The sequence below is a fragment of the Oratosquilla oratoria genome, chromosome 32, assembly GCF_046742065.1.
Source record: "Oratosquilla oratoria isolate Oo_2021 chromosome 32, ASM4674206v1, whole genome shotgun sequence".
In the NCBI taxonomy this organism is placed as follows: Eukaryota; Metazoa; Arthropoda; class Malacostraca; order Stomatopoda; family Squillidae; genus Oratosquilla; species Oratosquilla oratoria.
In genome coordinates, this window is record NC_134808.1 from 45,634,740 (window position 1) to 45,661,097 (window position 26,358).

At 46.8% G+C, this 26,358-nt stretch overlaps 2 protein-coding genes across 2 annotated transcripts in view; both read left to right on the forward strand.

The window, feature by feature from the left end:
* Positions 1-26,358, forward strand: part of N (neurogenic locus Notch protein) — a 200,137-nt gene that overhangs the window by 111,712 nt on the left and 62,067 nt on the right. The window lies entirely within an intron of this gene.
* LOC143041756 (uncharacterized) lies at positions 1,428-20,415 on the forward strand. The gene is made up of 4 exons (XM_076213778.1): positions 1,428-1,442; positions 3,210-3,271; positions 4,791-4,809; positions 20,224-20,415. The coding sequence occupies exons 1-4, from the start codon at positions 1,428-1,430 to the stop codon at positions 20,413-20,415; spliced, it is 288 nt and encodes a 95-aa protein (XP_076069893.1).

The window sequence follows — 26,358 nt, forward strand, 5'->3', positions numbered from 1 at the left end:
TTTGTCAATTTATGATTTAATATTTACCTGTTCATTATTTAAGTTTATATATTTATTTCATTCATTATTATATTATAATTATTATTATTTATTTATTTATCATTATTATCATTTTTTCGCATCCGAGTTAGTTATGGACCAAAAGGTCTCCTGTTGGCATGCCCCTCCTTTGTAATCCTTTGGGGAGACTGGGTTCGTTTACAAAATATAAAATTAAAACTAAATCTTTTTTTTTATTGATTTGTTTGAGCTATGTTATATATATATATATATATATATATATATATATATATATATATATATTTTTTTTTTTTTTCATTATTTTTTATTTCATTGTATTTTATTTTTATGTTCAATCATTTTATTCTTATTTTTGTTGGACGAAGACTTGGTTATAGAATCAGCAACGAGACTGTTAATCTCGTTGCTTTCTCTTGCTGGATGCAAGTATTCATGAAGTGATTTCACAGTCCTTCGTGTCCAGATTAAGAAGAAGAAGAAGAAAAAAAAAAAACTTGTCCACAGTTATCGTGGTGGATTTGTCAACCAGATTTGGCTGATTGGCGAGAGAAGGAAAAATTCCATCTCAATTTTTTTTTCTTCCTGGATCATCCAATTTGGGTCGAAATTATGCAATCAGTCTATCACGATTCTCTCTATCCCCCCCCTCCCCCTCTCTCTCTCTCTCTCTCTCTCTCTCTCTCTCTCTCTCTCTCTCTCTCTCTCTCTCTCTCTCTCTCTCCCTCCACTGTAATGGTTAGGAATGCAAAACCATTAATAGATTTTAACTATGCAAATTGAACATTCGTCGATCAATCTATAATGTATTTTTCTATACATTAGTTATCTTAAGCAATTATGAACTCACTCCCTCCCTCACTCCCTCAATCCCATACCGTCCCTCCTCCTCTCCCTCCTCCTTCCCCCTCCCTCCCTAATCTCCCACTCTTCTCTCTACCCTTGTCCATTTTTCTCCCCTCACCTATTTTCCCCGTCTCTCTCTCTTTCTCTCTGTCTCTGTCTCTCTCTCTCTCTCTCTCTCTCTCTCTCTCTCTCTCTCTCTCTCTCTCTCTCTCTCTCACACACACACACACACACACACACACACACACACACACACACACACACACACACACACACACACACACACACACACACACACATACATTCTCTCTCTCTCTCTCTCTCTCTCTCTCTCTCTCTCTCTCTCTCTCTCTCTCTCTCTCTCTCTCTCTCTCTCTCTCTCCATCTCTCTCTCCCGCCTTCTCCCACTCCCTTTCCTTATCTCCCCCTCTCCCACCTTCCCTCCTTACTCTTCCACGTAAAATTGCTCAATCGAATTGTGGCACTGTTCCAGTCTCTAACATGTATTTTTCTTTCTTTGCAGGTAAGTGGCACCAGACACACACATCCACGGTACTCTAAACATGGCAGGAGGTCAAGTAAGACCCCGGTTCTAATACGCGTAACTACGAGAAGACAATTTAGAGAGAGAGAGAGAGAGAGAGAGAGAGTTTAGTTTTATGTTTTTGAGCGAAATTGTGTATAGTAACAACATTTTCTGTCGTTTCGGAGTTTATGGAGACGAATGCGCAGAATCACACAAATGGGATGGGGGTTGCCATCTTTCTTTATCTTCTGCTTCTTCTTCTTCTGCTTCTTCTTCTTCTTCTTCTGTTTGTTCTTCTTCCCCTTTTTCTTCTTTCACTTCTTCATCTCCTCTTGCTTCATCTGCTTCTTCTTCTTCGTCTTCACTTCATCTTTACTTTTTTTATCTTCTTCTCGTGAAATGCGACATTCCATTTTGTATTAGCAACATTTATGTGTTGTGTCAAGGCGATAAAGTATAACATCTCTCGCATCCGACCCATGTATGGACCAAAAGGTCTGCGGTCAGCAAGCTCTTCTTTGTAATTCTTTGTCATCCTTGTACCAAGGGAGGAGGGGCCACGGGCGCGAATAAAATCGCCTAGCGGCAACCAAGTTACACGGGAAAGGACCAACCAGTACGGAAGGGACTGACGATCTCCCACTCTCGCGTTCCTTCTGTCGCCAGACGATTTTATTCAGCCGAGGGAAAGCCCTTGGGTGACCAGGTAGTGGGTGTGTATGTGTTTAGGAACTGCGGGATGGATCGGGAGTATACACGGGAGCTTGGCATGAAGTGTGAGTAGTCCACTGGGCGGGAGAAGGGAGAGTGTGGGCGTGATGGATGGATGGGTTGATTGGTAAATTGATTGATATGGACAGCATAATGGGTTGATTGATTGATGTAGATTGCATAAAGTTGAGTTTGATTTATCATAGGTCCTTCCTAGTGGTGATGGTGGTGGTGGTGGTGGTAGTAGTGGTGGTGATGGTGGTAGTGGTGGTGATGGTGGTAGTGGTGGTGGTGATGGTGGTAGTGGTGGTGGTGGTGGTAGTGGTGGTGGTAGTAGTGGTGGTATGTTGGCATGGCAAGTGGTCTTTGTTCAAAGGGAAGGTTGTGACCAGTGACGTCACAAAAGAGAGAAGGCCACAAATAAAAAGAGTGAAGCTCTTTTTCCGAAGGGTCACCCCTCTCTTGCTAACCCTTCTCTCTCTCTTTCTCTCTCTCTCTCTCTCTCTCTCTCTCTCTCTCTCTCTCTCTCTCTCTCTCTCTCTCTCTCTCTCTCTCTCTCTCTCTCCCTCTCTCTCCCTCTCTCTAAATGGACGAAAGCGCTCGGTAATCATCGTATTGTTTTCCTTGCTGTTTTTCTGCACACACATACCTCTATCTCTCTCTCTCTCTCTCTCTCTTTCTCTCTCTCTCTCTCTCTCTCTCTCTCTCTCTCTCTCTCTCTCTCTCTCTCTCTCTCTCTCTCTCTCTCTCTCTCTCTCTCCGTGTATGTTGTCTGTGGTTCTCCTCTCTTGTCTCTTCTTCCAAGTCGGCAATCTTCCTTATTTGGTCTGGAGGCCCCGCCCACTTTCCAGTGAAGATGCTCCACGCCAACCCCCTTGCTCCCTCACTCCCTCCCTCCCTCTCTCCCTCGCTCCTCCCTCCCTCCCTCGCTCCTTTCGACCTGTCGGCATGGTTCTCGTCACGCTGCCTCCACCACCACCACCACCACATTCACCACCACCACCACTACCACCACTGCAGATGTAAATACCATAATGACTATTACTACCACCACAACCACCGGCGCTATTATGTTAGTTTCACTTTCTCAATACTGATGGCGTAGCAGGCAGCCTCCCTATCCTTCATCCTCTCCTCCTCTCCTCCTCCTCCTCCTCCTTCTTCTTCTTCCCTCCGCCTCCCTTTCCCTCCTTCCTTTCCTCCCATCCACACTCCCTCACTCCTCTCTCCGCCTCTCTTTCTTTCCTCCCTTTACCTTCTCCCTCCCTCCCTCGTCTAGGGTGGTTTAGTTGAAGATGTCTTGCAACAGGGGAGGAGCCTGTGGTGGTGGTAATGGTGGTGGTATGGTGGTGGTAGTGGTGGATATGGCTGTAAACGTAATGGTACAATGTGGTGGAAATAAATAGTAAAAAAAATTAACCCTTTATTGCGGCTTTAGTGTTGCAAGTCTGTGGTCAGCCCTCTGTTGTCATTCCACATTTCCCAGGTCTCCGTTGTCAGCTTACAGTTCCCAGGTTGTCAGCTGACAAGTCCGGGTTGTTGTCACCCTTCAGCTGTTGTCAACTCGGCCCTTGATTGTGGCCGGTTCTCCATTGCGGGGGAATATTTTTGTTGCTTTAGCGGTGCCCCGTCCACGTTTTCACAGCGGGTCGCTCATCCCTGGTGACTTACCCAAGGTAAGCACGGCGGGAGGAGGAATCGAATGATGACGATGATGATGATGATGGTGATGATAGTGATAACGATGATTGAAGACGAATACGTGTTGCAGAAAGCAGTTGACGTAGAAAAGGGAGTTTTATTTGTGTGTGTGTGTGTGTGTGTGTGTGTTTATGTATGTGTGTGTGTGTATGTGCCCACGCACACGCTATATAAATAACGCCGAAGTTGATGGTACTCGTTCAAGAATGAGCAGTTCAGAGTGTTTTTGTTTAATGCTTACCTAGTACCCCATCGCTACCGAGGTGGCTGGGGGTGCAACACGGAGACGAATTAAATCGCCTGGCGACAGGCAGAGTAAAGTGCCATCCGGGACGAAAGGGTCATGATGGACTTGGAGGCAAATCAAAGTTGTGTTCGACAAGTTGAAGCTCGTCAGAGGGAGGAGGAGGAGGAAGAGGAGGAGGATGTGGCTGGAGGTAGTTGGTGCCCAAGTCGTGACTGTAGGAGGAGGAGGAGGAGGAAGAGGAGGAGGTACCCAGACAATTGCAACTACGAAAAAGCAAGAGGGAGGTTGGGAGGAGTTGAGAATAGATTGGGATTGAGGGGAAGAGGGGAGGGGAGGGATAGAAAGGGTGTGATGGGAGGATACTGAGGGAGAGAACGTGGGAGAGTGAAGAGGAGGAAGGGAGAAGAAAGATGAAGAGTGGAAGAGAGTGGGAAGGGAGGGAGGGTTGGAGGGTGAGGGAAGGAGGGGGAGGAGTATGGAGGATGTGGTGAGTGAGGAGGGGGAGGAGGAGAGGTGTGTACTGCAGAGGGGAGGGCAAGTGGAGGGAGAGGGAGAGTAAAGAGTGGGAGGGAGGGAGGGAGGGAGGGCGTGGGTGGAGATGATAAACTGGTGGAGATGTTTTGTGATCTTTGGCCGGTTATTATTCAGGTGCAAGAAGCTCTGAAAATGGTTTTGGTTGTAAATACGCTAATGTTAATGTTCCTCCTCTTTCATTTCATCTTCCTCCTCTTCCTCCGTCTTTTCCTCCTCCTCCTCTTCCTCCGTCTTTTCCTCCTCCTCCTCTTCCTCCGTCTTTTCCTCCTCCTCCTCTTCCTCCGTCTTTTCCTCCTCCTCTTCCTCCGTCTTTTCCTCCTCCTCTTCCTCCGTCTTTTCCTCCTCCTCCTCTTCCTCCGTCTTTTCCTCCTCTTCCTCCGTCATTTCCTCCTCCTCTTCCTCCGTCTTTTCCTCCTCCTCTTCCTCCGTCTTTTTCTCCTCCTCCTCTTCCTCCGTCTTTTCCTCCTCCTCCCCCTCTTCCTTCGTCTTCTCCTCCTCCTGCTCTTCCACCTCGTACTCGTACAAGTACTAGTCCTCCCTCTTCGTCTTCTTCCTCCTCCTCTTCCTCCTCCTTACCTTCCCATTCCCTTTCCCTTTCTAGCCTTTCTTCCTTTTCCTCCTCTCCTTGCCTCGCTCCCTCACACACCCACTCCCTCTCCCTCTCCCAACCTCTCCCTCCCTCAGCCTCTCCCTCTCCCTCTCCCTCCCTCACCCTTCCTGGGTAATTAATACCCCGCGACAGTTGTTAGGTACTCGTGTGCAGTTCTTTAGGACAAGAAACCCAAGCCGCTCCCTGAGGCGATGGCTGCGTGGTGACCTTATTATTTATCTATCTAATTTATTTATTCTTAATTTTCACGTATTTATTTATTTATTTTTAATTTTCATGTGTTTCATTTGTTTATATTATTTTTGGGCAGGGCAGTGGGTACGATACAGGGATGGATCGTCATCCACGAGGAGCGAAGATGAGATGGGGGTGGGGGGAAGGGAGGTGGATGTGACACTTAGGCTATGCTTACTCCTTTCTGGAGCGCCCCCCCCCTCTTCTTGTTCTTCGTCTTCTTCGTCTTCGTCTTTTTTGTCTTCTTCGTCTTAGGCCTTTTTTTTTGTCTTCTTCGTCTTTTGCGTATCCTCCTCCTCCCCCTTCCCCCTCCTCCTCCTCCTCCCCCTTCCCCTCTCCCTTCCCCCTCCTCCTCCTCCTCTCCCTTCCCCCTCCCCCTTCCCCCTCCTCCTCCTCCTCCTCCTCCTCTTCCTCCTCCTCCTCCTCCTCCTCCCCCTCCTCCTCCTCCCTCCCTTCCCCCTCCTCCTCCTCTTCCCCTCTCCTCCTCCCCTTCCCCCTCCTCCTCCTCTTCCCCCTCCTCCTCCTCCTCCTCCTTCTTTGCCCCCTCCTCCTCCCCTTCCCCCTCCTCCTCCTCCATCTCCTCCATCTCCTCCTCCATCTCCTCCTCCAACTCCTCCAACTCCCCCTTCTCCTCTCCGGAATAAGTAGATCACACATACCTCTGTGGCACTCCCTCTGTTCATGCCCAAAAAATAATATTGAAATAAAAATAGACAAATAGATAATAAAAAAATAAAAATGATAAAAATAATAGAATAAATAAAAGACTAAAAAAAAACATCTGACCTTGGCGCCGCGCGAGGCTATAACAGTCGATCGTCGACTTCGATCGGATAAGGTTTGTTGTCAATAACTTTGGCGATTAGATAAAAGAGAGCGAGAGAGAAAGAGAGCGTGGCACCGAGTGAGGTGACAAAGGCTCGGACGTTGTTACCCCAGAAATTGTCGCCCCCAGATTTCGATAGGGTGACATTTCTTCAGGTGAGTTATTCTGGGGTGAGGATATATCAGTTGAGGTATCCTGGGGGTGGTAATTCTTCAGGTGGAAGTTCTGGGGGGTGGGTGATAATTCTTCAGGTGGTCTATCCTGGGGTGATATGTCTTCATGTGGGTTATCCTGGGGTGATAGTTCTTCAGGTGAGCTATCCTGGGGTGACGTTTCTTCAAGTGGATCCTGGGGTGAATTCTTTAGGTGAACGTTCTGGGGTGGTAATTCTTCAGGTGTTCTGGCCTGGGGTGATAATTCTTCATGCGGGCTATTCTGGGGTGAAATCCTCAGGTGGGTATTATATAGTGATAATTCCTCAGATGGACTGGCTTGGGGTGATAATTCTACAGGTTGGCTATCCTGGGGGGTGATAATTCTCCAGGTGGTCTATCCTGGGGTGACATTTCTTCATGTGGGGTATCCTGGGGTAATCCCTTAGGACTTCATTTCACTAGTCCTAGCGAACGCTCTCCATCTACCTAGTGTAGGCCTTATGGTCTCTTGCAGTCTCCTTTATTCTTATGTTCTTATGCAAAATGTTATCAACTTCATCAGGTGTACGTACGGAAATTAGGAGTAGATTTTATAGATTTTATAGAAACTTTAATCAGGAAACCAAGAAGTAGAATTTTACAATCTTGTGGCGAAGGGGTTTTGTAGCGCTACATAACTTCAGATCCCTGAAGTTCGTCTGATAGGTGGAACTGTATCTGTTCAAGAGGTGGAGAGGGGGAGGGGGGAAGGTTGGGGGGAGTTGAATTTATCCACCCACGCTCCCATGACGTAATTCTCTGAGTGATTGCAGTGCCATCTCTTGGCAGATAAGGGTAATACAAGGTTGTCGTTGTGTGTGTGTGTGTGTGTGTGTGTGTGTGTGTGTGTGTGTGTGTGTGTGTGTGTGTGTGTGTGTGTGTGTGTGTGTGTGTGTGTGTGTGTGTGTGTGTCTGTTTGAGTGTGTGTGTGTGTGTGTGTGTGTGTGTGTGTGTGTGTGTCTGTTTGAGTGTGTGTGTGTGTGTATGTGTGTGCGTGTGTGTGAGTGTGTGTGTGTGTCTGTTTGAGTGTGTGTGTGTGTGTGTGTGAGAGAGAGAGAGAGAGAGAGAGAGTGTGTGTGTGTGTGTGTGTGTGTGTGTGTGTGTGTGAGAGAGAGAGAGAGAGAGGGAGGGAGACAGACAGATAGACAGGGGAGTGATGGGACTGGGGTAAGGGGGGCATGTGAGAGTCAGAGAGTTAATGAGTTAGGGAGTGTTAAGGAGGGAGTGGAGTGGAGTGGAGGGGGGGTGTTGGAGTATTGGTGCCGTCCAGGAGAGAGAGACAGAGTCTTAAGATAAGAGTCTTTGTCACGCGCTGATAACAGGAAAGGGAATCAAGATATTGATAAAAGTTGGGATGTTTGTGGGAGTGGAGGGAGGGAGGGAGGGTGAGGTGGGGGACGCTGTTAAGTAAATGAGACTTAATAGAAAAAAAATCGATGAAAAGATTTATTGACAACTCAACCTCACATTACTGCCATAGCCTCCACTAATGATAATAACAATAATAAAAGTAATAATAGTAATAGTAATAATAATGATAATAATATTAATGATGAAATTAATAATAGTAGTAATAGTAATAATGCTAATAATGATTATGATTATAACTAATAATAATACTAATATTGACTGTGATAGAAATCAATAATAATGATTATAATGATAATGTTGATAATGATATATTTATTGAGTTTGTGTGTTAACTTTAGGCTAATTTGAGTTATAATGTACGCTATGGACGGAATAGGGTTGATTTTGTAGTGATCAATCTACAGCTTAACCTTACGAATACATGAGACTATTTGGACAAATAATAACTAATCACTCCAGTGTAGGATTTATTGACTGTTGTATTCTTAGATGCTATTGTTGATAACCTCACGTTGCTGCTATAACCCCGCCAGAGAGAGAGAGAGAGAGAGAGAGAGAGAGAGAGAGAGAGAGTCAAGAAAGGCAGAGAAAGAAGAATGAAAGAAGGAGGGACTGAATGATAGATAGATAGAGAGAGAGAGAGAGAGAGAGAGAGAGAGAGAGAGAGAGAGAGAGAGAGAGGAAGGGGGCGTTAGGGAGAGGGTGTCAACAAAGGCAGAGAAAGAAAGAAGGAAGAAGGGAGAGAGAGAGGGGGGGTCAAGAAAGAAGGATGAAGGAAGAAGGGACTAAATGAAAAAAAAGTGAGAAAAATGGTGGAAAGGGAGAGAAGCGAGAAAGAAGAAAGGAATAATGAACGAAGCAAATCAATTTACCAGAAGAAAGAGAGCAAAAGGAAGAGGAAGAAGAGGAGGAACGATTGGGAAGGGGGAGAGGAAGGATTAGAAGAGGGAAGGAGGAAGGAGAGGAGATGGGTGATAGAAGGGAGGCTGCCATGAAAAGTCAAGTCACACTCGAGGGTGAAGTCGAGTCATACTCGAGGGTCAGCATGCCGCGGCTGATAAGGACTCCGATAACGGCTCGTGACATCGTCTCTCACTTGAAGAAGAGGAGGAGGAGGGGGAGGGAGGAAGAGGAGAAGATGGTGGTGGGGAGGAGGAGGAGGAGGAGGGTGAGTTATATGGATAAACGAACAGCAACAGACCAACAGACCTATTGGTCCTTACAAGAGGAGGAGGAGGAGGTGGGAGAGGGGGAGTGGAAGAGGAGGGAGAGGGGGAGTGGAGGAGGAGGGAGAGGGGGAGTGGAGGAGGAGGGAGAGGGGAGTGGAAGAGGAGGAGGTGGGAGAGGGGGAGTGGAGGAGGAGGAAGGAGATGGGAAGTGGAGGAGGAGGGAGAAGGGGAGTGGAGGAAGAGGGGGAGTGGAGGGGAAGGAGGAGGAGGAGTGGAGGAGAGAGGAGGAGGATACTGATAATGGAACCTCTTGGCTAGCCACGTGTAAGTCTATCATAAAAGCTGGCGTGGGTGTGCACTATACGCGTTGGACATTCGGTTCTCCACCCTTTCCACGCAACGAGAAACCTTTTGAGCGTCCTGACTTAAGAATGAAGGAGACTTGAAAAGACCATAAGGCCCACACTAGGCCGTTCCATGTCCATTACCTCGTATTATCCCCATCCGTAAAGTTATCTTCTCTGAAAACAACCAATTGTTTCAGCACTAACTACATGGTTACCAAGTCAATTTCATTCGTTAATCACTTCTTAAACCTGAATTTGTCCAAGACGTGCTAATCTCGATCAACTGTTAATGTTACTATATCCGGGATACGGGTATTTAAACGGTTTAACAGTAACAGTACAAGCATTATAATAAGTATCATACCTTCTAAGTTATTCCAAGTATTTATGCGTGTATGTATGTATGTATATATATATATATATATATATATATATATATATATATATATATATAAACACACAACGCTGAATGGGTCCCAGTGATTAGAGATATATTTTAACAACCACAATGCACTTTAATTCTAAGCCATCAAAGGCCAGCATGCTGAAATTGAAATTTTGTACTGCCCAGGACTCGAACCCGACATCCTCATGACAAGTGCGACATATATATATATTTTTTCTTCACACTCTTTTAGGCATGTAGTCTTCTTTGATTTGTTCTCATGACCTCTTAAAGCCAATCTATCCATCAAAAGATCTCATCTGTCACCGTAATCTCTCCCCTTTAGTGACCTAAATACTGTAATCGTGTCGCCCCTTTCTCTTCGATGTTTCAAAGTTGGGAGACCCAGTGCTTTCAGTCTCTCCTCATATGGTTTATCTGTCAGGCTGGGGACCAGTTTCGTTGTTGACCTTTGTGTTCTGTCGATCTTATATCCTTCTCTCTGTGTGGGAACCACACCGCTGAATGAAGGATATAAACAAGGTCAGAAAGGATTACAAAGGAAGATAATGCCGATGGGAGACCTTTTGGTCCATAACTAGGACGGATGCGGAAAAAACAAAAATAAGGAAGCAGATAATTTGATAGAATAAGTAAATTGATAATGATAAACACCCATTCCTTCCCATCCCTCTTCTCTTTTCCCCTTCCCTTCCCTCTCCCCTTTCCCTCCCCTCTCCCCTCCCACCATCCCCCTCCCCTTCCCCGTCTCTTCTCCCCTTCCCATTCTTCATCACTGACGTTTGTCCCTGTGTATAGTGTTCATATGCTTTGTCCCCCTCCCCCACAGTTCCCCCTTCCCCCCACAGTCCCCCTTTCCCCCCACCCCAGTCCAGTCCAGTCCACTTGCCCCACGGTTCTCTAGTTGCCTATCCCCCCCTTGCGCTGACACTCTCCCCAGGACCCTACCCCCTGTGACACGTGTCGGGCAGACTTAGCGAGGGAAAGGTGGATGGGGGGGAAGGGGTGTGTGTGGGGAGCTTACAACGAAGTGGGAGGAAAGGAAAGGGGGACTGTTGGGTGGAAGTTGTATATAGAAACATACAAAGTCAAAAAATCCCTCCCCCCCAAAAAAAAGATTCAATGCTCGTTGTCTGCGAGGTCTAAACAAGAACAGGTCACTTTGTTTCGAGGAAGAGGATGATGATGTCACAAGGAAGTGTGACAGGACTTGTGACGTCATGTCGCTTTGTTTTCATTCTAAAGTGAACTGATTACTTTGTTTAAGTCTTGGTTTATATATATATATATATATATATATATATATATATATATATATATATATATATATATATATATATAATATATATGTAACCTTGTTCCTTATGTCGGGGAGTGTTCAAAGCATATTCGATACTGCAGCGTTACAGTAATCGACATTTTCCTGCTCAATAAGAGCTTCCCGTGTTTGTGGGCACCGGAACTCATAGTCGACGTCATCCGTTCATCGAACTCGACGCCCCTGTGATGGCAGCAATGTCGGCGACTTCATTCAACTCGCCTAAAACTCGCCTAGAACTCGTCTCCTGATCCTTGAAATATACAGTCAAGGTCTTAAACATGGAAAACGACATGACGTCATGACTCGCGAGGAGGCATCGTGACGTCATGTCGTTTGTTTACGTTGTGGACTGAGCAGACCTAGTCTCTGCTACGAAGACTTTGGTGTAATCATAATTATATAATTATTTGTCGAATTAGATAGATTTCTCTGGAATGCATGGGTCTATGCATACACACTTGCATACACACATGCAGACACGCACTCTGTGAACCTCTCAAAAACCTGTGTCCCCTTACGTGGCATGGCTCTGCGCACGCGCGCGCTCCCAGCTTGGTCACGTGACTAACAATTACGCATCGGGAGGGAGCAGCTCGTTGTCGTTAAGTTCTGTTTTGCTAATAGTGGGCAGTGAGGAGTTAGGGAGGGAATGGATGGGAATAGGGATTAGGATTGCGCCTTAGGGAATAAGTACCCACGGGGGAGTAAGGTTTTATTGGGAACAGTGTGAAGTCCTGTGGCTTTGTCTCTGGGTAGTATGGGTACACCCCCCTCTTATGAATAAGATCGCCCGACGTCAGTGAGAACGATTGTGCAAATCGTGAATAACAAGTGAAAGGGGTTAATCTTAGAGAGGTGAACAATAGCAAGGCGATTTTTTTTAAGCTTAAGGGATTAGGAATGGGGTTTAGGGATAAGGAAAGACAGGAAAAGGCGAGAAAAGTCGTAGGCAACACAGCTAAATCTTTGAGAATCGTAGCTAATACCAAATAGGTTAAAAGGAGAAAAAAAAAGATAGTCTATGTGTATGTAGGAGTCATGAGAACAGGGGCAACGCCTAACTGAATGCTTGCATTGGACGGAGGGGAGTTGGAAGTGGAGGAGGTGTTACTACAAGGATACATATACGGAATTGAAGACAAAAATATGGAGGTCGTGTTGAATTAGTATATGTTTTGGTAAGGATAAAGAGGAACGTTCCAGAAAGGTTAGTGAACGTCATAAACGAAACATTTTGACAAAGTATCGTTACTTGTTCGGGGTGGGGGAGGGGGGAAGGGGAGGGGGGATTTGAGCGTTGGTTAAGGGGGGCGGAAATCGGTACTTCGTTGGCGATGTCGTTTGGCTGACAGTCAAACAGGTGAACAGGCTAGCTGTCTGGCAGGCAGGTTGATACACAGGCGAGCATTCTGAAATAACAAATAAATAAATAAACAAATAAATGTGATATGGTTTAACGTCACAAACAACTCCCTACCGGGAGGCTAGAACGGTGCCCCTCAGAAGGAACTTTGTAGCGTGGAATTTAATGAACCATGCCCTTGGTTCAACTTCGCCGGTGGCAGGGTTGGAATCACCATCCCCTCGACCTTCGCCGCAAGTAACGACACCCTCACCCGCTCAGCCAGCGAAATTCCCAAAGTAAATTAATATAATAATAATAATGATAATAATAATAATAGTAATAATAATAATAATAATAATAATAATAATAGTAGCAGTAGTAAAAGATTAAATGTAGACAAAATCTAGCCAACCAGTTTGTGAGCGTTCTGATTGTGTGGGCAAATGAAGGCGATAGTCGAAGTGTGGGAATGAGGGGAAATGAAACTCACACAGGTAAGTGAGGATGGCGGATTTTGTGGGAAAGTGTCCTTATATGAGGCAACGTTAAAACCCAAAGTATTTGTTAAGATTTAACAACTGATACAGTTTAGATAGGATTTATGATGCCGTATATGTATATACGATATACTGGTATTTTGTGTGTGTGTGTGATTCACCATGGTCTTGGATCACGTGTTGGACTCATGATCGACAGCTACTACTCTCTCGGAAGAGAGCTCAGAGCTCATATATGACCGATATATGGGTAATGCTGTGACCTTACACGTACACACACACACACACAACTCCCACACCACGAGAGTTGGAGTAACGACTCGCAGCGCAGCGATACTGAAATTATTTCAGCCCTGGGCGGGATTCGAACCTGGACCGCCGTAGTGGCGGCCGCGAACGATGCCAACAGCGCCGTCGAGTCGTGTGTGTGTGTGTGTGTGTGTGTGTGTGTGTGTGTGTGTGTGTGTGTGTGTGTGTGTGTGTGTGTGTTTATCGATCTACTTTTTCCCCCTGTTGCAGGGGATAGCCTATTGTCCACACAATTACGAAGCTATTATCCACAACCCTAACGTGAAAGGGAGGCCGGAACTACCCTCCCTTGCCACAGTTAAAGTATTAAACAAGGTGAGTCTGGAGCTGAGAGCAACTGCCCAATTCAGAAACAGGTCACCAAAAGAAAAGTACAAAGGAATTACAAAGGGGAACTACGTTTATGTCTCTTGAGATTATCGGGATTCGAACTCGGCTCGGAAATTGTATTTAACAACCGAGTATCGAGGGGACCCTTGCAATGAAAGGGGTCGCAGCCGATCGAGACCCTTTACATGATAATGTATCTTGTCGGCACCTTAATGAAATGTATAATGTATGGCGTGGTATAGTATGAAGGTAAATGAGGAAAAATACGGGACGGGATTGCAGCTGTATGGTCATTTGGGGGTAAAGAGGGGTTGATTTTCTGGTTGGAAGATTTCGAAATCTGGATGGGACGGAACGTAACGGAGACGGGACGGAACCGAGACGGAACGAAACGTAGACGGGACGGAACGTAGACGGAACGAAACGTAGACGGGACGGAACGTAGACGGAACGAAACGTAGACGGGACGGAACGTAGACGGAACGGGACGAAACAGGTACGAACGTAGACGGGGTGGAACGGAACGGGACGGAACGTAGAGGGAACGGAAAGGAGACGGAACGTAGGCGGAACGTAACCGAGACGGAATGGGACGAAACAGGTACGAACGTAGACGGGGCGAAACGGAGACAGGACGGGACGGAACGGAACAGAAACGGGACGGAAGGGAGCAGAAACGGGACGGGAGAGAAGGGAGACGGGAGCAGAAACGGGACGGGAGGGGACTGAGACGGGTTAGACGTCATTGTGATCGTGTTGCTCAGGCCACAATAGCCATGACCGCAGTGAAAGCAGCCATTTCCTGTCCCGCGCTCTTGGAATAGCTTTTTTTTTTTCTAACCGGGGGGGGGGGGAAGTTACTCACCAAAATAAAAAAGTACACACACACACACACCCACACGCTCTCTCTCTCTCTCTCTCTCTCTCTCTCTCTCTCTCTCTCTCTCACACACACACACACACACACACACACACACACACACACACACACACACACACACACACATTCTGGAGTCCAGTGTATGTGAATGAACGCGCAGGCTGGTACTAGGGAGTTGTCCGTTGTTTTCCTTAGTTTCTTAATTCATTTGTTTGTCTTTTGTGTGTATAATAATAATAATAATAATAATAATAATAATAATAATAATGTTTCAGTTAGTGATTACAGTTGTTCATTATTTAGTATCCCATCTATGAGAAGTGTGTGTGTGTGTGTGTGTGTGTGTGTGTGTGTATTTCATGTATTAACTTAGTATACAGAAAGGAGCAACGCTCGTGGGATCCTGCTCTCCAATTAATTGTGTAATTAATAATAATAATAATATACGGTTTATTGAGTATACCAGCATTACTGCTGAAAATATACAATCTACAAAATTACAAGACTATGACAATGAAAAGATGTGTGTGTGCGTGCGCGTGCGCTGATTTTACGCTCGTCGTTTTGAATTCTTTTGATAGAAAGAAGGAGTGAGGCGCCACCTTGGAGAAAATGTTCCCATCGGACATTACCCAGTCCACCTTGATGGTCATCACGCGGAACAGATGTCAAGATGTCGTAATGTTGCCGTTGTGTCAAAGACAAGGACGACATTCTCTCTCTCTCTCTCTCTCTCTCTCTCTCTCTCTCTCTCTCTCTCTCTCTCTCTCTCTCTCTCTCTCTCTCTCTCTCTCTCTTCCTCCCCCTCCCTCTCTGTTTATGTTTGCTTTGTATTATTCTCTCTCTCTCTCTCTCTCTCTCTCTCTCTCTCTCTCTCTCTCTAAAATATTAATATTTTGAAAATGACGTTTCAACATTATTATTTTTCGAAAACCCTTTGCATTTAGGTTTAATACAGGGATTTGTATTGTACGGAGTGTGCACGCTCGTGTAAGTTTTGGGCCATGTGTGTGTGTGTGTGTGTGTGTGTGTGTGTGTGTGTGTGTGTGTGTGTGTATTCATCTGTTCCCACGCAGGTGCACCGTGATTAAATGAGTTACGCACCTGTTCTTTCGTACTGTGAGATGGGAATAACGCCCCTCTTCCTCCCCCTCTCCCCCTCCCCTCCCCCTCTTCCTCCCCGTTCCCATCTCAGCCAGGGACATCATCAACCCCCCTCCCCCTCTCCCCCCAATTCATTTTTTAGCCACAAACTAATGACCCATGGGGCATTTTGGGATTACTCGGATGCGTCAGGTGGATTAGCTGTGCCGAGGTGCTGTGAGACTTCGAGAGGGACATCGTTCTCAGACTCGCCCTCAGTCAAGGGGGAGCTCGGACGTGGCCCTCGGGAACTTGGCTCGAGATGCACTTGACCGTATGGCTCTACTTCGTCCTCTGGGCGAGAGTGGGGGGGAGGAGGAGGAGGAGGGGGAAGAGAGGAGAAGGGAGGAGGAGAAGAAGGAGGCCGAGTCTCCTTGATGCCAACTCACATTCGCTTAGTTTCGGGTTCGAATCCCGTACTCCTGTCCGATTCCCAACAGTGACTGTCTGTTACCTCCCCCAACCCTAAACAGTCCTTAAGCGCATAGTAGGGTACAGGTGACGGCTTCGGCCGCAGCTACTCAGCGTCTCGTGGCGTAGGCTCCTCACATTACACTTCGAAGTTACCGAGGGAGGGGGTGGCTGGCGCCACAGAGATGAATAAAATCGCCTGGCGACAGGCAGGATGTGACAAATGCCACAGAAGGAGTCCAGGATCCCTACCTCCCCACTCCTTCAGGAGGTATGTGTGACGTAGGAGGTGGTGGAGGAGTTTTCTACGAAGATGAATAAAATCGTCAGGCGACAAACATAAAAAAGGGAAGGTACCATCTGGTACGGAAGGGGATGACGAAGGACGGAAGTGTCACTGACCTCAGCAAAAGACAACAGTTCCGTGGCACCATCATCTCCAGAGGCTCTCAGGTTCTTTGGAGTCGAACCCCTCCTCGCCTGAATGGAGTCTCCTGGCGTATGTCAGTAGCCTTTGTAGGGTGGAAGGGGCTCCTCCACCACCTCCACATCCACCTCCACCTCCACCTCCACGCATCACCCAACATACAACCTAATTTAAAGACTTTTAATCTGGGTAAGATGAGGCAGTGACACACACACACACACACACACACACACACACACACACACACACACACACACACACACACACACACACACACACACACACACACACACACATACACACACACACACACACAAAAAAAACTTGTGGCGCAGTGGTAGATTTTCCTGCTGCCACTACGGAGATCCGGGTTCGAATGCCGCCCAGGGATGAAATTATTTCAGTATTTAACTAAGGGGACGAGTGAGATTCAGGTTTGAAAGAGGTCTTGGTCGGTCGAGACCCATCTTTAGGCCACCGGGAAGGACCTCCTTAGCCGAATAGAATCACCTGTCACCCTCCTCCACCCCCCTCCACAACCGCCCCCCTCCACGACCACCCTCGAAGGAGATAAAACACGTAACTGAATTAATGGGGGGTAAAGCCCTTGGAATAGGTTTATCAGGGGTCGGAACCCCTTACGAGGACGGACCTCCCCCCCCCCTCCCACGGGGTTCACACGGGCCCCGCGGGAAAAGGTGCGGTTGGGTTGGGGGGGGGAGGAGTTCGTAATCCTGAGGATTTGAGAGTTCTTGTACGCTAGAATCCCCGAAGCACGTTTGCCGAAGGGGAGACTTTGTCGCGGGATTAACAGTGTTTGGTTGTCTTTGGATTCGAAGGTCCGGAGGTTAATCTCCAGAATGGACGGAGAATTGGGGGGGATGGGGGGATTTTATGGGGGGGGGAAGCCTCAAGGGTTATTAATGATGGGTTGTGATCATTTAAGAAGGATGACAGGAGTTCTGTGTTGTGAGCGGCCATGGGAACTCTCAAAGGGAACTTACGGCGGAACTGTGGGAAGGGCTGTCGAGGTAGATACACACACACACACACACACACACAACACACACACACACACACACACACACACACACACACACACACACACACACACACACACACACACACACACGTGGCGCAGTGGTAGATTTTCCGGCTGCCACTACGGAGGTCCGGGTTCGAATCCCGCCCAGGGATGAAATTATTTCAGTATCTGCGCTGCGGGTCGTAATTCCAACTCTCGTGGTCGGGGAGTTGGGTGTGTGTGTCAGGTCATGACATTACCCATAGATCGTTCATATATGAGCTCCGAGCTTTTTTCCGGGAGGGAAATAGATGCTGATCATGAGTCCAACACGTGATCCAAAGGCCATGGTGAATCACACACACACACACACACACACACACACACACACACACACACACACACACACACACACACACACACACACACACACACACACACACACACACACACCTGTCTCCACAATCTTCCCCACCATTCCTAATATTTTATTAATCTTTATTTGATTATTTAATCTTTGTTATTTTGATCGAAATGCTCATCAAAGAGCTGGGATGAGGGACGCAAAGATGAATGCTTTGATAAGGATGGTTGAACGGTAAAAGTAGATAATTAACGCACTTGAGGAAGAAGCAAAAAAAAAAAAAGAAGGAAAACGAGTTTGGGTGTGAGGCATTGTGGGTAAAAAAAGAAGAAGAACGAGGAGAGAGAGGCTGAGGACCGGTGAGAAAATGTCCGGTGGTTCTTCCAGAGGAGTAATTGTGGGTCACGTTAGTTTGGTTTTAACCATGTGGTCTTTGGAAAGGATTTCAGGGCCTTCCTGGCTGAAGTAGGGTCATGGAAGGGAAGAAAATAGTCTTGGGAGGAGAGAAATGATAAGAAAAGTGACATCCGGTCCGGAAGGGACAAATGTTCTTGACCCTATAATAATAATAATAATAATAATAATAATAATAATAATAATAATAATAATAATAATAATAATAAATACATATACCAAAGGCTTTTTTCTTCTTACAAAGGAGATAGCAAAAAAAAAAAAAAAAATAAATAAATAAATAAATAAAATAGAATGAATAAATAAATAAAATAGAATAAATAAATAGATAAATAAAAGGCATAAAATCCACTCCCACCCATTCCATTCCCACATACTCCACTCCCATTCACCCCCTCCCTTCATCATATCTTGGCTCCTCCTGGGTGATAATAAATGATAGAATAAAATGTATGGATGCTAACATATTCGACTCCAGTCATCAGATTCCAAAACCTGGGAGTTTCCCCCCTCCCCGTTTACAAAAATTGTTTATCAAATCACCTCATGGATGAATGAATTCGTTTGACACCATGCAGACACCTCTTCCTCCTCCTCCTCAACCTCCTCCTCTTCTTCCTCCTCTTCCTCCTCCTCCTCCTCCTCCTCCTCCTCCTCCTCTTCCAGGGAACACAGGTCACGAATGAGTTAGCACCAGTTTTGGACACCTCATCGGTTTCTTGTACTTCTGGATTTTGCAGACTCTACCCGGCCCTCCTCCACCTCTTCCACCTCCACCTCCTCCACCTCCTTATTAGGTCATGGTCCCGGGCAGGTCTGTCCAGATGCTGTTGCTTCCTGAAATCATCGGCGTGGGAATTGGTCTCGTTAAGGTTTAACGGGCTCGGAATTAAATCTGTTTGGAGCATCCCTAGTTATTATACATAGGTGATTTGTGTGTAGGCCACATTGTTATACATACTGAAGAGGGTTGCAGGTGGCAGCCGAAATATAGAAGTTAACTAAGTTCTCCCATTTTTTCACTCCGACTGTGTGTTCTCTGTATATGTATGTGTATATATATATGTATATATATATATATATGTATATATGTGTGTGTGTGTGTGTGTGTGTGTGTGTGTGTGTGTGTGTGTGTGTGTATGTAAGCGGACATTTGGTCTCCATGAATCGCCTTGGGCGGAATAGTTTTTGTCCCAAGTGAATTAGTTTGGGAGGGAGTGAAGGAGTTGGGGGAGGTGGGGAGGGAGGGCTAAACAGACGACATGGGGTCTCGGTCGACGGAGCCCCCCCTTCCCCCCTTACCCCCCTTCCCCCCTTACCCCCCTTTCCCTCCCTCTCATGTCATTCCAACTCTAGTGCTCTCTGTCCGTTGTTGTAGGATAAGGATGTAGTGAGTAGTGATGATGACGATGATAAAAATAACGATCAAAACTGTGATATTAACAATAATTATGATAATAATATAATAACGATAATAATAATAGAAGTAGTAAAATAATAATAATAATAATAATAATAATAATAATAATGTAAAATTCTGATAATTTTAGTAATAATGTGACCTAGAATGTAGTCACACAAAGTCTATATATATTTGTGCAGTTATGCGTTTTTTTCCCTTTGACAAATGGAGCGAAGAATCTGTGGACGAGGAGGAAGAGAAAAAAGAGGAGGATGAAGAGGAAAGGGAAAATGAGGATGAAGAAGAGGAAGAGGAAAAAGAAGAGGAAGAGGAAAAAGAAGAGGAGGAAAAAGAAGAGAAGGAAGAGGAAAAATAAAAGAGAGAATGAAGAGGAAGAGGAAAAGAGGTGGAAGAGGAAAAGGAGGAGGAAGAAGAGAAGGAGGAGGAAGAAGAGAAGGAGGAGGAAGAGGAAAAGAGGATGAGAAGTACATGCGCCCAGAGACAATATGACGTCACGTTCTCAGATGTTCTGAAACTTCTCAGGCGACATGACGTCATTGACAAGCTGCTGCTGCTCCCCTCCTCCTCCTCCTCCTCCTCCTCCTCCTCCTCCTCCTCCTCCTCCTCCTCCTCCTCCTCCTCCTCTTCCTCTTCCTCCTCTTCCTTTTCTTCTCCTCCTCCTCCTCCTTTTCTTCTCTCCTCTCCCTCGTCCTCCTCCTCTTCCTTCCTCCTTCTTCCTCCTCCTTCTTCCTCTTCTTCGTCCTCTTCTTCCTCCTCCTCCCTCCATCCTTCCCCTTCGTGTATATAAACCCTGTATGCCTAGGTTATGGGACAACTTACTGAGGATGGGGAGGAAGAAGAGGAGGAGGAATGGGAGGAGGAGGAGGGGGAGGACGGGAAGCTGTTAATCGTGTCAAGTGCGAAGGACAAGCGCGTCTTGATTCGAAGCGGCGTCTGCAACAAGTGTCTCCTGTAGGCAGAGAGAGAGAGAGAGAGAGAGAGAGAGAGAGAGAGAGAGAGAGAGAGAGAGAGAGAGAGGGTGGGTGAGAGAGAGAAGAGAGAGAGGGTGGGAGAGAGAGAGAGGGGGGAGGGACAAAGAGAGGAGGGAGGGAGAGAGAGAAGGGGGAGGGAGGAAGGGAGAGAGAGAGGGGGGAGGGACAAAGAGAGGAGGGAGGGAGAGAGAGAAGGGGGAGGGAGGAAGGGAGAGAGAGAGAGGGTGAGGGGGGAGGGAAAGAGAGAGAGAGAGAGGGAGGGAGGGAGAGAGAGAGAGAGAGAGAGAGAGAGAGAGAGAGAGAGAGAGAGAGAGAGAGAGAGAGAGAGAGAGAGAGAGAGAGAGAGAGAGGCTGAGATGAGTAGTGGTGGTAATAGTTCTTCTACTACTACTACTACTACTATTACGACGCCATCTTGGCCGCTACCTCCCGAAGTCTAAACAAGAACAGGGCAATTCACCCCGAGAAAGAAAACGTACGATATAACGTCACGGTCGTCCGTCGCACCGCCGCCGTATGACGTCATATCGTGCGTTCCCTGCCCGAAGTGAATAGACCTGTTCGTGTGTCGACCTTACGAGACCATTTCAACTGAATTAAATCTTATGACAACATTCAGAAAAATAAACAAAAACATACATAAGTACATGAGAATGAAGGAGACAGCAAGAGACCATAAGGCCTATACTAGGTAGTTCCCTTTACCATCTGTCATCCCTATCCATAAAATTATCTCATTTTCTCTTAAAATAATAAATTGTTTCTGTTGGTAAACCAGTTCTTGCCTATTTTCTTAATTAATTTAAATTATCTAGTGTTTATATTCAGCCATGATGGACACTATCGGAAATATTATATTTTCTTTCCCAAATTCAGAGAAGAGAATAATCAGAATCGAAAACCTTAAGAAAAAGATCACCAACGCTGAGAATGCTGTGACATTCAATAAGAAGTGTGTCGATGAAAACCTGCTCCCTAAATTCTCTCTCACACACACACACACACACACACACACACACACACACACACACACACACACACACACACACACACGCACACGCACACATTTAAGAGCAAACTAGACACTGCGAGATACAAAGACGGGACACCACGAGCATAGCTCCCATTCCCGTAAGATACAACTAGGTAAGTACGCGTACACACACACACTCACACACACACACACACACACACACACACACACACACACACACACACACACACACACACACACATATATATATATATATATATATATATATATATATATATATATATATATATATATATATATATATAATGATCAGATGGAGGTTAATTTGCGTTCGTGGTAGAGTCTGTTGGTATCGCCGCGGGCGTGACTGAGAAAGAAAACAAACAAACAAACAAACAAACAAACAGCCAAGGAAGTACTTCGTGAGACTTGCATGATGACCCGAACTGATGAGAAAGGATCGATCTCGCGATTGCCGTGATGATAGTTGCGGTGGATTCGTCTTGGGTTAAACTAACAACTCTAATCGCTCTATCTAACACGGGAGTTATCTATCAAGGGGTTGTGTTGACCGTGGTGTGTGTGTGTGTGTGTGTGTGTGTGTGTGTGTGTGTGTGTGTGAAATAATTTCAGCCCTGGGCAGGATTCGAAACAGGTACCGCCGGCACCGCCGTACTGACAGTCTGGGACTCTACCAACTGCGCCACCGAGTCGTGTGTGTGTGTGTGTGTGTGTGTGTGTGTGTGTTTATGATTCACCATGGTCTCGGGTCATGTACCGGACTCGTGATCGACAGCTATTTCTCTCCCGCAAGAGAGCTCGGAGCTCGTATATATGACCGATATGTGGGTAATGCTGTGACCTTACACGCACACACACATACACACACCCAACTCCCATCCACGAGAGTTGGAGTTACGACTCACAACGTAGCGATACTGAAATTATTTCAGCCCTGGGTGGGATTCGAACCCGGACCGCCGTAGTGATGGTCCGTGTGTGTGTGTGTGTGTGTGTGTGTGTGTGTGCGCGTGTACGCGTGTGAATAAAATCCCCTGGCGGTAGGAGGAGGTGGTAGGGTAGGAGGAGGTGGTAGGGGAGGAGGTGGAGGATCGGAGGAGAATGTGGAGGAGGAAGAAGAGGTGGTGAAAGAGGAGGGAAGTTGGGTGAGGAGGAGGAGGAGGAGGGAGGGAGTGGTAGTGAGGAGAATGTGGTGGGAAGAAGGAGGAGAGAGGATGAGGAGGGAGGAGTGCGGCATCAAGAGAATGCACTTGTTAGACAGCCCCGGCTGTGATTAGTTGACCACCTGTTGGAGAGATGTCTTAGCATTGCAGGCTCAGCGACACTGTACATGGAATTTCATGGCATTTCTCATCTTGTCATGTGCGTGTTTGTGATTATTATCTTGTTGGGTTTTAGTCTCTCTCTCTCTCTCTCTCTCTCTCTCTCTCTCTCTCTCTCTCTGACTCTATGGGTAAGGTTGTGACCTTATACACTCACATACCCAACTCCTTGCCCAAAAGAGCGGGGTACCGGTAGCCGTGCTGTGATGCTTTTTCAGTCCTGGACGGGGACTCGTACTCACGACCAGTTAGCATGCAAACTTGCCTGATGTGCGTGTGTGCGTGCGTGCATGTGTGTGTGTGTGTGTGTGTGTGTGTTAAAAATATATATAATGACTGCGATGCAATCTTGGGAGCCGTGTGAACATCAACAGAGTTACCTAACAAGCGAAGATCCTACCAGACTCGGGAGCTGTGACCGAAGCGGGACGGGGGCGGGACGGGAGCGGGGGCAGGACGGGAGCGGGAGCGGGGGCGGGGGGACCACCTGGTATTGGGATCAGAGCTCCCTAAGGAGGACGCGCGCACCTTCTGCAGGAACTTCTGCTGCAGCCATCGTCCCGTCGTCCTCCGATGCGCCCGGCAGCTAAGTCAACCAAGTTAGCCCAAGACAAAAACTAGTTTTGAGTTTTTTTTTTATATGTGTGTGTACGAGTATATATATATATGTTCATTTGTCGCGCCCGAGGGAGGGTGGGAGGGATTGGGAGTGGGAGGAGGAGAAGGAGGACAAGGAGGTGGATGAGGAACACAAGGAAAAGGAGGAGGAGTAGAGATCGAGGAAGAAATAGAGAAGGAGGACGAGAACGAGGAGGAAGAGGAGAACGAGGAAGAGGTAGAGGAGGAACACAAGGAAGAGGGGGGAGAGGAAGAGGGCGAGGAAGAGATAGAAAAGGAGGAGGAAGAGGAGAACGAGGAAGAGGTAGAGGAGGAACACAAGGAAGAGGAGGACGAGGGCGAGGAAGAGATAGAGAATGAGGAGGAGAACGAGGAGGAAGAAGAGGAGAACGAGGAAGAGGTAGAGGAAAAACACAAAGAAGAGGAGGAGGAGGGGAAGGACGAGAAAGAGATAGAGGAAGAGGAGAACGAGGAAGAGGTAGAGGAGGAACACAAGGAGGAGGAAGAGGAAGAGATAGAGAAGGAAGAAGAAGAAGAGAATGAGAAGGGGGGCAGCGGCTAAGCGAGTCTGAGCATACATATGGCTTGATGGCTTCGTAAACACGGCCAGAAGATCACGTCACAGAACAGCAGCACAGTGCAGCTGCCTGGGGGCTCATGGCAGCGTTCAGCTGCACGTCGGACGCTCCAGGAGACCGACAGCAGCGCGGGAACCGCGTCACGTGGAGTTGATGACCTGATATCAACCAGTTGCTGACTGATATTACCGTTATTGGTATCAGTAATTTTTAAGCTGTTATTTTTCATGTCGTTATTATACAGGTTTATTTTATTTTATTTTATTTTTTTGTCTTCCTGCCTGTGGTACCGTATGTTATTTATTTATTTATATATATTTTTAATTTAATTTATTTTTTTATTTTTGCAACAAAATAAGTCAACGTAAGGTCCCCGTTTGTGGAACAGTATTTTTTTTTTACCAAGTCTATTGGCCTCAAATCCACTAATGGTGGCGTCGATTATTTTATTTTATTTTATCTTATCTGTATATCTCTGGCTTTTACTGCTACACATTGCTTTTAGTCGCGACTTACACACTGCATATTATTCAGTTATTACTTATTCTGTATAATGTACACAGTAATGACCATTTAGAGAATACATCTATGTAGTATTTAGGGGTCAGTTGTCCCAGGGGGACAATTGCCAACGGGGTTGGGGGAATTGTCCTCGGGGGGAAATTGTTCTCCGGGGGAAATGGTCCTCGGGAGAAATTGTCCTCGGGGGAAATTGTCCTGGGGGGGGGGAATTGTCCACCGGGGGGAAATTGTCCTGCTACGATGTATTTAGTCATCACCGATTCAGGACACATGTCATCACCATTGTCGTCCTCCGATGGCGCCCGCACCTTGGCACCCGGGCGGGCATTGGCGCAAGTGCCAAGCTAACTATCTAACTACCGTCAATTGGCGCCACAAGTGTCAGGAGGGTACGGGGGAGTGGGGGGAGGGGGAAGGATACGGGTAGATCCGTTAACACTTCCACAAATGGGGGAAGGTGGGGGAAGGGGAGGGGGTGGGGAATAAAGACTTCTTGCGACAGCCGGGGGGAGGGGGTGGATAGTGTGACAAGTTGCCACTGCAGGCGATTTTATTCAGTTTTGGTGGCCCCTTCGGGACAAGATGGGGTCTCGGTCGAACGTAAATAGTTTCCGTCAAGTCCGCCCCTCCTGAGCTAAATAAACTGCTCCTGTTTCGACCGAAACAAAATGATAAAAAGTAAATGGAGGCGTCGTGGTCGGGCTAGTTTGTACCCTCGACAAAACTTCCGCGTGGTCTACATGTCGTAGAGCGCGTCTTATATGGCAACAGATTTTTACGATCTCAAGGAACCTAGTCCGTACCGAGGAAGGGGGTTGTCTTTATTCAGGTTGTCGTTAGGTTATTATAATCCATTTTTGCGGTTCTTGAAGTCTCAGGCAGATTGGCCACGCCATTTTTTTTTTTTTTCTTGAAGGAGTTATTGGGTGGAGTAGATGTTGTTGGGGGAGTCTTGAGGGAGTATTTAGGAAAAATGAGAGTTATTCATGGCATTGAGGGAGAGTACGCCGGACGTGGGAATGTTGGAGTTGATGACGGACTCGATAGAAGAGATTGATGGAGATGATCGTGATTGATTGAGTTGACTCCAGTAGTCCAGGATAGACTACTTTATGCATCTCAAGGATGATGATGAGGGATTCATCTCGAGGGCTCTCTTCGGTCGATCTTGTCGAAACTGTTCATTGCTTGCGAAACTAAAAAAAAAAAAAAAAAAAAATCCCACGTAATTACAGGAGCTGGTGATGAGTATCACTTGGCGGCGGTCCGAGCACACAGGGCAAAGGTGATGGGATCTGTTGTAGTTGGGGTCCTGGCAAAAGCTTCTCACTGTCATTCAGTTCCCCCTCCCTCTCTTCCTTTCTTCTGTCCTCCCTTTCCACCCCTCTCTTTTCCTCCTCCCTCCTCTCTCTTCTTTCCTCCTCTCTCTTTCTCCCCTCCTCTCTTTCCAGTTCCACGCCTCTCTATTCCTCCCCCTCCTCTCTCTTCCCCCATCCACGCCTCTCTTCCTCCCCTTCCACTCTCTTCCTCCCCTCCTTTCTCTTTTGCTTCCTCTCCTTTCTCTTCCTCCCCTCCTCTCTATTCCCCCATCCACGCCTCTCTCTCCCTCCCCCCCTCCTCTCTCTCTTTCTCCCTCCTCTCTCTTTCTCCCTCCTCTCTCTTTCTCCCCCTCCTCTCTTTCTCCATACACACACCTCGTCGTCG